The sequence below is a fragment of the Podarcis bocagei genome, assembly GCF_964188305.1.
Source record: "Podarcis bocagei genome assembly, chromosome: 13".
Lineage (NCBI taxonomy): Eukaryota > Metazoa > Chordata > Lepidosauria > Squamata > Lacertidae > Podarcis > Podarcis bocagei.
Window position 1 is genome coordinate 57,027,860 of NC_138138.1, and position 10,281 is coordinate 57,038,140.

The following is a 10,281-nucleotide window of genomic DNA, read 5'->3' on the forward strand; positions in this document are numbered from 1 at the left end:
GTATGTTGCTTTTTCTTCCATTTTTCAAACTTTAATAATAATAATAATAAACAGCTTCGGAAATAATAATAAATAATTCCAGTTGGTGGAAATCAGCAGTGAGGAGAGTTGCTGTTGTTGCTGCTGCTCTCAGCTCCTCCTCCTGTGAGTGCAGGATGAAGCCCTGGGGGCTTGAGGCCAACAGAGAGCAGGGTGCCCAACCTCTCCAGGGAAAAGGGAGATTTTGGGGGCAAAACACCAACCCTGTGCACCTTTCTACTTGCATAATAATAAAGTCCCAACGGTTCGTGTGTCTCCATTCCAAATATTTGCAGAGGCGAGGACTGACCCAATAGGGTGGCATTATGGGATGGACAGGTGGAGGGGGGGCAGGGGAGTCCTGAATTCTGGGGCACCTGCCTGGCCACTGGGGGAGAGGAAGGGGGCATCTTGGGCCTGATCCTGCTGCTGCTGCTGCTCTCTTCCCACATTCAAGACACCACACCTCCCTCTGGGGCAGAAGCAAATGGGGGCACAGGTCGGCTGGAAGGGGGCGTCCTGTGAAATCATGGCAAAGGAGTGCCCCTGAGCACGTGCAAAGTGATTCCCTGGAGGCTGTGCCTGGGGTGGCTTCCTTTTTCGGTCTCTGTCCCCTTTAACTTGCTGGGAAGGTGGCGGAGGTTTCTAAGAGAGAGGCCGGAGGGCCAGGACACCGGCGAGGGATTCGTCAGCTGCAGTGCGGTGGGGCTGGACTAGATGGCCTTTGGGGGTCCCTCCCAGCTCCACAATTCTAGGCTTCCTTAGACACCCTGAATAAAAGCGGCGTTTCAGCTTCCGAGCCCACCCAGGCTCGCCCTTCCTCGCCGCAACCCAGCCCAAAACAGCCTGTCCGCCTCCTCCCTGCGCTTTTACAGGCGCAAATCCCACCGGCGCAGCTTTTGCCCGGTGGGATGACGGCCTGCCAGGTGAAGCCTGCCCATTTGGGAGGCGGGCGGGGCCGCTGCCCGTCCAATGGGAGCCTGGGGGGCGAGGCGGGGCTGGACTCTGCCCCTGATAAGCCTCCTCTCCGGCGCGGGCGGCGTTTTCTGCCTCCGGTCTCTGCCCCGCGGCGCTCGCGATGCTGGTCCAGTTCGCCCCGCTGCGACTGCCGCTGCGCCGCCGCCTCCAGACCGCCGCGGTGCTGCAGTGGGTCTTTTCCTTCCTGGCGCTGGGTGAGGTCTCTGGAAAGGGGTGGGGGGCTCCTCCTATGGGGCGCCTTGGGAAGGGGCTGGTTCCGGGGGGCGCTGCCCGCAGGTGGCGAAGAGGCAGGTATTCATTTCGGGGCGGGGGGAGAGGAGACTTTCCTGTGCCCATTTCAAGGGGGGGGGGGCTGCAGGATTTTCGCTTTTTGGGGGGCGGTGCAATTCCGGGGATTCTTTAACAAAAAAAGTCGAGGCGGGGAGAGTTTGGCGCCTCTCAAGGAGTTTGTGGGCTGCCTTGCTTGGCTGAACGTGCGTTGCTTCGGGGGGGGGGTGTCCCTCCTCCTAGCTCCCCACTAGGAAAGGGGGCGACTCTGCCAGCTTGGTTGAAAGCAGCGTGCAGAATCCGCCCTGCTAGGAGGGTGTCGATTTGGAGGACGCAAGGAATGAGCTTTGGGTCGGCTGCGCAGGTGGGTGGGAGGCTGGGGAAGGGCGGGAGGGGGGTTGGAGAAGGGTCTTTTCTGCAGCGTCCCCTCAGCGTCTGTTCCAGAGCCACGGCCACAGCAGAGTGCCTCTGAGCATGTGCAGAGAGAGGTCCCTTTTGCTGGCTGTTTGAGCAGACATTCATTGCCACTTTCTGCTTTGTATAGTTTAACTTTGCATGCCAACCTTCGTCTAGGCGCGGTTTGCAGCTTAATAATGCAACGTAGAAAAAGGCAAAATAGATAATAAGACGAAATAATAAACAAGAGCAAATACAAAGAAATATATACTTCAAAAGGTATTGGGTGTTAACCAGCCAGAGGCAGAGGCTGAGCTGAGACATGGAGCATGTGCAGAGAGCCTTTCCTTTCACAGTGCAGGGCAGCCCAGCCGGATGGGTGGGGTGTGAATAGTAAAATTATTATCATCATCATGTTCAAGAGAAACATTTTTATGTATCATGAAGGAGCAAGCTGAACCTCCCTTGAACGGGACCCCAAGGGGTCATCCAGCCCAACCCCCTTTGAGGCAGGAATCGGCTGGGGTGGAGCAGGGGCTGGTCCCTTTCCCAGCAGCCAACCTCTCGGAGGAGCTTGTGGTGTGGGATTTGCAGGCATTGTATGTGTGTTGGTTTTCCCGGGTGGGGCGAACACTGAGGACTAGCCTCTTGAGGGCACCTAACCGAACCCAGGCCTGCCTCTCTCCCCAGCGCAATGCTGCCTGGTCTTGTTCCTCGTCTTGCTCCTGGGAGACGGCTGGGTGCTGGCTGTCCTCTACGCCGCCTGGCTGTACCTGGACTGGGAGACCCCAGCCAGAGGGGGCCGCCGCTCCAACTGGGTCCGCAACTGGGCTGTGTGGCGCTACTTCCGAGACTACTTCCCCATGACGGTGAGCAGGGCGTGTGTTTGTGTGTGTGTGTCTTGGGGCTGTGAAATCTGAGGGCTCCCTTGGACAAAAAGCAAGGATCCCAGCCAGGAATCCCAGAGCAAAACAGCAGCCAGTCGGCTTGGTCTCTCTTGAAGACTGTCGCCACAGGATTCCCACCTGCCACCAGGAGGAACAAGATGGAAGCCCCAAACAAAAGAGAATCCAAACTTTGATTAGCTGCTCATCCCCATGTCAGAGGGACATGGGTGGCGCTGTGGGTTAAACCACAGAGCCTAGGGCTTGCCGATCAGAAGGTTGGCAGTTCGAATCCCCACAACCGGCTGAGCTCCCGTTCCTTGGTCCCAGCTCCTGCCCACCTAGCAGTTCGAAAGCACCTCAAAGTGCAACTAGATAAATAGGTACCGCTCTGGCGGGAAGGTAAATGGCATTTCCGTGCGCTGCTCTGGTTTGCCAGAAGCGGCTTAGTCCTGCTGGCCACATGACCCGGAAGCTGTATGCCCGCTCCCTCGGCCAATAAAGCGAGACGAGTGCCGCAACCCCAGAGTCGGCCACAACTGGACCTAATGGTCAGGGGTCCCTTTATCTTTAATCCCCATGTTACACCCCCCCAAACGACATCACGGTTACATCATGAAAGGGGAGGTCTGGTGGCAGGAATCTGAGCATCCTGGACCCTGCCCCATGGTTCTCCTTGCCCTCCACCAAACACCCATCCAGTGTAAGAAAAGAGATATTCACATTTCCCTGTTTCCCAGCCAAGTGAATCGCACCCTTTTGTCTCCATCTGGGTTTGTTCTTTCTGGAATGGCTACCTGTCTGGCACTCAGGTATCAGGATGCCAGGGATCCTCACTCAGGCAGAGGGGCTGCTGAGCAGCTGAGCTCACAGGTCTAGATGAATTTCTGAAGTTTTCCCAGTGAGCCAGTACAGAGATCCATTGATCAGTGAATTCTTACATTTGGTATCGTGCAGCAAAGGCCCTTTGAATAGGCAGGAAGAAACTGTGACCAAGTGTTTTGTGGGGACAAGTCACAAAAGTCACAAAAGTGATTGTGCTGGTTTTGGTAGTGGGCTGCATGTGCAGGATATCTGCTGGAGGGGCAACCCCCCCCAACCTATGCATAAATTCCTGCAACAGGGCCTGGCGTGGCCTGTGCCCTCCTTGGCAGGGTGGCGTGCCGAGAGTTGCAGCCCAGCTGGTGCCAGACATCTTGCTCTACTTTTCTTTGGAGGCCAAGGGGTCTTGGCGTCTGGGCATCCCAGGACCTCCGGACACACTGCCGAGGCCTGTGCACTTCGATGCTGCAAACCCAGCGGTTAGACTTCGCCCCAGGAGACAGAGAGATGCCAAAGACCGGAGTCGGAAGGGGGACCCTCAAGGGACATCTAGCCCAACCCGCTTGCCTTGCAGGAATTGCAGCTAACGAATCCCTGATCCGGATGGCCAGCCAACCTCTGCTAAAAACCCTCTGAGGAAGGGGAGCCCACTGGCTTCTGGGTCAGTTGAACGCCTCTTGCAGACAGAAAGTTGTTATATGTAACGTCAAAAAAGAGAAATGTGTAACAAATTGAGAATTAATCGGTTTAAGTGATGAAAACCGAATATGCAGAGAGATATAATCTATACATCCTTCTGGCTTCTCCACACCCTCCTTTGGCCCCTGCCTGCCTCCCCGTGCCCTCGCAGGACCTTCCTCTCTGCTCCACTTGACCTGGGTACAAATTCCACCTCTGTTTGAACAGCAGGAGCAAACATTCAGGAAAAGCCACATTCCTTCTGTCCTGTAGAAAAGAGAAGACTTCCCTGGAGTCCTTCGCAGACCCATAAGAGCTCTGCAGCCCCATGGGATGGGGTCAGTGTCTGCCCCATATTGGAGAGGTGTGTGGGAGGCGGAGGCTGCAATGGCAAGGCTGAGCTGAGACACGGAGCATGTGCAGAGTGCTTTTCCTTCCACAGTGTGGAGCCGGTGCTGCTGCAGCTGCCTCCTAATACCCTCTTTGCATTTGTAAGGAAACTGTGGAACTCCCTGCTTATTGATGTCAGGGCTCTTTTTGCTGAGAACATTTCTGCTTAGAGCCAGACCTTCAGGATAGGTCAGATATTTAGACCGTGGTGCTGATAACGCCAAGGTTGTAGGTTCAATCCCCGTGTGGCATAGCTGCCTATTCCTGGGGTTGGACTAGATGATCTTTGGGTTCCCTTCCAACTGTTACTCCAAGGCCTGTCCAGATGTTTAGAAAGCCGATGTCTTAATCTGTTTTTAGTTGATTGCTGGCTTTATTCTTCAATTGTTCTGAAGAGTTGCTTTTACCAGTAATTTTATTGACAGACTCTCTTCAGTTTAGTTGGCCTGCGTGAAGATTTGACGTTTTCATCCCCAAAAAGTTTTTGATTTGAGTTTCTACTGAAATGAGGCTGCATTTTAACGTTGTGTTTTAATCCTGTTTTTATGCTGTATTTTAATCAATTGTTTTTTATACCTGGTGTTAGCTGCCCTGAGCCTGGTCTTGGCTGGGGAGGGCAGGGTATAAATAAAACTTATTATTATTCATCAGTTGCTCTCAGGTTCCCCCCCCCCTGTGTGTGCAATAAATAAAACCCCACAGGTGTGCTGCAGGTTTCCATCTGGGTTCAGAAGTGGGGCTCCCCAATGGGGCTGGTCCTGGGAACCAGAGAATGGCTTTGAGCCGCAGAATTGTAGGGTTTCGTGGGACCCCCAAAGGTCATCCAGCCCAACCCTCTGCAGTGCAGTGACAACATCTGCGGGAAACACCCATATCCCTCTAGGGTAATTCATTGCGGGGGGTCACCAAATAGCCCTCTCCCCCAACACCTTCGGGTGCCCTTCCCTGCCCGAAAAGTGAGGTGTGTGTGTGTGTGTGTGTGTGTGTGTGTGTGTGTGTGTGGAATGTCCCCTGCCTCCCTTCTTGCCCCCTTGCGCTGCCTGCCCCCCATGTTTCCGGCTGCTTCCTCACCCTGCCCCCCTCTTTCTCCCCCCGCCCCACGGCAGCTGGTGAAGACCGTGGATCTGGACCCCTCGCGCAACTACCTCTTCGGCTTCCACCCCCACGGAGTGCTGGTGGCTGGCGCCTTCGGGAACTTCTGCACGGAGGGCACGGGCTTCTCTGACCTCTTCCCGGGACTCACCCCACACCTGCTGATGCTCCCCTTCTGGTTCAAGGTGCCCTTCTTCCGAGACTACATCATGAGCGGCGGTGAGAGGCTTGGGGGACCCGGGCAGGGGGCTGCCGGGCTTGGGTGGGTGGGTGTGGGGCAAGAGGAACCGCCACGTGCCATTATATGAACTGAATATTGCATACGGTTAGGAAGAACTTCCTGACAGTAAGAGCTGTTCGACAGTGGAATTTGCTGCCAAGGAGTGTGGTGGAGTCTCCTTCTTTGGAGGTCTTTAAGCAGAGGCTTGACAACCATATGTCAGGAGTGCTCTGATGGTGTTTCGTGCTTGGCAGGGGGTTGGACTCGATGGCCCTTGTGGTCTCTTCCAACTCTAGGATTCTATGGTTCTGGTCGCCTCGTCTTTAAAAGGATATTGAAGAGTTGGGAAGGAGATGATGGAGCGACTCTCCTATGAGGAAAGGGGGGGCTTTTAAGTTTAAAGGCAAGCAAGAGGCTATGAAATCATGTGTGGCATGGAGAAGGTGGATATAATAATAATTAATAATAATAATAATATTGACTTGAATTGATTTTAAAATGAATTGATTTTAGACTCTTGTGTTACTTTTATTGTTGTTAGCTGCTCTGAGCCTGGCTTCGGCTGGGGAGGGCGGGATATAAATAAAATGTTATTTATTATTATTATTATTATTATTATTATTATTATTATTATTATTATTATTACTACTATAATTTATTGTTTGTAGGCCACTCATCCGACTGGGTTGTCCCACCCACTCTGTGGGGGCTTAACAGCAAATAAAAACATCACAGAGAGCCAGTGTGGTGTAGTGGTTAAGAGCGGTAGTCTCGTAATCTGGGGAACCGGGTTCGCGTCTCCGCTCCTCCACATGCAGCTGCTAGGTGACCTTGGGCCAGTCACACTTCTTTGAAGTCTCTCAGCCCCACTCACCTCACAGAGTGTTTGTTGTGGGGGAGGAAGGGAAAGGAGAATGTTAGCCGCTTTGAGACTCCTTCGGGTAGTGATAAAGCGGGATATCAAATCCAAACTCTTCTTCCTCATCACAGAGGAAAGTTTTCCTCCCTTTCTCAAAGCACTGGGACTTGCTGAATGTGAGAAGGTTCTGGACACAGAAAGGAAAGTCCTTCTTGTAGCACAGACTGTGGAACTCCCTGCCACAGGAGGCGGGGATGGCTACCAAGTTTGTTGTCTTTAGAATTGTAGAGTTGGAAGGGAGCTCTTTCTCTCTCTCTCTCTCCCTGCAGGGCTGGTTTCCTCGGATAAGAGCAGCGCCGCCTACCTCCTTGGCCACGAAGGCGGGGGCCAGGTGGCCGTGATCGCTGTTGGGGGGCCTCCCGAGTCACTTGACGCCCGACCCGGAGCTCTGACCCTCCAGCTTCACAACCGCAAGGGCTTCATCAAGATGGCGCTGCAGCACGGGTGAGTTTGGGGGCGCAGGGGACCCTCTGCTGTCGCTCCTCGCGACTTGTCCGTAGCGAAATCCCCTAGCCCTGATCAAGCCGGGCTCTTTTTAAATATAATTTTATTAAGGCTTTTCAACATGCAATTAAAAAAACAAGAACAGCAGAAGCAAAACAAAGATATCGGAAAGAGAACGAAGAGGAAAGCAAGAGGAAAGAGAGATAGGAATAATAGCAGGAGAGAGGGAGGGAGAATAATAATATAATAATTTCTTATTTATACCCCGCCCATCTGGGAAGGGGGGGGGAAGTATTTGATCCCCTGCTAAATTTGCCTGTTTGCCCTCTGACGAAGAAATGACCCGTCCATCATTTTAATGGTAGGTTTAATGTAGCTGTGAGAGACAGAAAAACAACGGGGAAACCCCCAGAAGACAAAAGTCAGAGATTGATGTGCATTATAATGAGTGAAATAAGTATTTGTGAAGGTACCAGGTAGTCCTGACATCTGGCTGGTTGATAGGGGATCAAATAAATAAATTATTATTATTATTATTATTATTATTATTATTATTATTATTATTATTATTTTATTATTATTATACCACTGGAATAAGACCCATAGCTGTAACTGATTACGAATTATACCAGCAGGACTCTTTTTATGGAACCTCCTGTTCCAAGAGCAGTCTATCAGGTTCCTAGATTTCTTAGGGGTATTTGGCCACAGGCTTCTGGACTGGGTGCCCCCCCCCCTTAGCCTGATCCAGCAGCGTCCTTAAGGTGCAGCCTGCTGGCCAGGCCCCCATCTTGCGCCCCATTGCTCACTCTCTCTCTCTCTCTCTCTGCCCCCCACTTCTCCCTCCCTCCCAGAGCTGGCCTTGTCCCCGTCTTCTCCTTTGGGGAGAACGAGCTCTTCAACCAGGTCTCCAACCCCCAGGGCTCCTTCATCCGGGCAGCGCAGGAGCGCCTCCAGAAGGCCATGGGGCTGGCGCTGCCCCTCTTCCACGCCCGGGGGGTCTTCCAGTACAACGTTGGGCTCCTGCCGTTCCGGAGGCCTATCTACACAGTCGGTGGGTAGAGCGGGGGGGCAGCGGGGGGGAGTGTGTGTGTGTGTCTCCTAGGTGGGCTTGACCTGTTTGCCAGCAGAGCGGACTCCCTTGGAAAGTTGACAATCCGCCTGCCTGGAACTCCTTGGCTGCCATCTCTGCATTGCAGCGGGTTGGGCTAGATGGCCTCTGGGGTGTCCCACCCAACCCGCGTACGGTTCTTTGCTTCTGCGACCTTGGAAGGCGGCGGGCTCTCCTTCACGGGAGGCTTTCAATCAGGAATTCTTTGGCTGTCGCTCCCTGCATTTGAGAGGGTTGGGCTGGATGACCTCCAGGGAACCCCTTCCGACTCTACAATTCTGTGCAAAGCCATTTCTGGATGTGACCGGTGGGGCCTCCCCTCCTAACCACCCAACCTGGGCCTCTTCTGCCTGCCCCACGGCACCTCTCGTCTCTGCCCCACTTTGCTCCTGGGCTGATGCAACACATACACACCCCCAACACTGACTTCTGTACCACCTCTGCCTTTTGCAACCCTCCCTCCCCTCTGGGCCTTCCTGGCAGCAGAGCTGTCGCGTTGGACTTTGGCCTTGGCAGAAGGGGGGGATTTCACGCTGACTCAGCGTGCTGCAACTCCCGGGGGGTGGGTGGGTCTCTCTTTGCAAAACCGGACCCTTTGACACCCCCCCCTTTGATGGAGAAAGGCTAACCCTCCCTTTGCTGCCTTCCTTTCCCAATCCCTGCCCAGACTTTTTGCTGCAAGCTTCCACATTTGCGACCCAAATGCTATGGGGGGGGGAGCTGGAGAGTTGGGAGGGACCCCTAAAGGTCCTCTAATCCAGCCCCCTTTCACAATGCTGGAGTCGTAGCGAAGGAATCCCTTGTCCCAGCCTGGGGTGTGAGTGTGTGTGTGTAGATTTTATGGGGGGGGGGGCAGTCAAGCACTTGGCTGTGCAGCTAGCATCCTTCAGGGCCGAATCCTGGCCTTGCCCGCTCTAACCACTTAGCCAGTGGAGGAGTTTGTTGTGACCCTAAAAGAAGCCGTCAGTGTGGGGGGGAGGTAACCCCAGGAGTCAGAATAATGGAACTGAATTGCAAGGGACCCCCAGGGGTCATCCAGACCAACCCCGTGCAAGCCAAGCAGCTGGAATACTTCTTGGTGCAGAGTTCGAGCACTAACTCTCTCTCTCTCTGTCTCCCACCCACAGTGGGGGCCCCGATCCTCGTGCCCAAGACCCCCCACCCGTCATCCGAGGCCATCGACGAGCTGCACAAAACTTACCTGGAGAAGCTCAACCAGCTCTTTGAGGAGAACAAGGCCGCGTACGGCCTCCCCGAAGACAGGCACCTCGAAATCGTGTAGGGCAGGGCAGGGGAGCGAAACCCACGGACACCCCCCACCCCGAAAGAGATCCCCTGTGGGGAGCTTATTTCCTGGACTGCATGAAGGGGTTTCTGGAGAAGACGACTGATGAGGAACCATTTCAATACTGGGGGGTCCCCCAGTCTCAGGAGGGGGGCACCCTGATTTTTGACCCTTGAAGGATTCCAGGGAAGGAGGTGGAGGGGGGTGGCGTGCACTTAAATGGGGGGCAGCTGGATAATGGCTGCTTTTATGAAAGCTGTATACTTGCCTCCTGGGGGGTAGTTCCCTGTTCTGTGCTTGCCTGAACCAAGGGGGATGTGGGTTGCCCCCCCCGTATGAAATGCTCCTTCAGCCTCTAAGCAGTAGCCCCCCTTGTTCTCCCTCTGCAGAAGTAATAAAGGGCAGAATTGTCTTTTCAAAATGATGTGCGCTGCAGGGTTTGTGCAAAAGACAAAAGGTTGCCTGCCCTCCTTGCCCCCTTTACCTGGTTCAGAGATGGGCTGCCACCTCCTTCTCCTGCCCCCCCCCCATTCCCGAAAAATACACACAGCATGGAGAAAGCTGCAAGGCTGAAATAATTATTCGGGTAGCGCAGAGTTAAACTGCAGAACTCCCTTAGGCTGTCAATGGCTCCTAGCCAGGAGGGCTCTGGTCTGAATTCCAGAGCCTGAGAAGCACAAGGAGGGGAGATTTGTGGGTTTCTCAGCTGGCAGAGCACAATATTCCTAATCTCAGGGTCGTGGGTTTAAGCCCCATGTTGGGCAAAAGATTCCTGCC

The 10,281-nt window shown here is 53.9% G+C and overlaps 1 protein-coding gene across 1 annotated transcript; it reads left to right on the forward strand.

Annotated features, from left to right (window-relative positions):
* The first annotated feature begins 1,035 nt into the window (after nt 1–1,035).
* Nucleotides 1,036–9,925, forward strand: LOC308572154 (2-acylglycerol O-acyltransferase 2-like). Its single transcript, XM_081168099.1, has 6 exons — nt 1,036–1,190; nt 2,350–2,528; nt 5,540–5,744; nt 6,934–7,108; nt 7,963–8,162; nt 9,347–9,925. Exons 1-6 carry the CDS (start codon nt 1,097–1,099, stop codon nt 9,499–9,501), a joined length of 1,008 nt encoding a protein of 335 aa, XP_081024225.1. The 5' UTR covers nt 1,036–1,096; the 3' UTR covers nt 9,502–9,925.
* Nucleotides 9,926–10,281: the final 356 nt, after the last annotated feature.

Excerpts from the sequence above, each read along its gene's own strand:
- LOC308572154 (XM_081168099.1), top strand. The coding sequence starts at position 1,097 with ATGCTGGTCCAGTTCGCCCCGCTGCGACTGCCGCTGCGCCGCCGCCTC. Across the intron at positions 2,529-5,539 it reads GAGACTACTTCCCCATGACG|CTGGTGAAGACCGTGGATCT; the intron begins GTGAGCAGGGCG and ends GCCCCACGGCAG. Across the intron at positions 5,745-6,933 it reads AGACTACATCATGAGCGGCG|GGCTGGTTTCCTCGGATAAG; the intron begins GTGAGAGGCTTG and ends CTCTCCCTGCAG.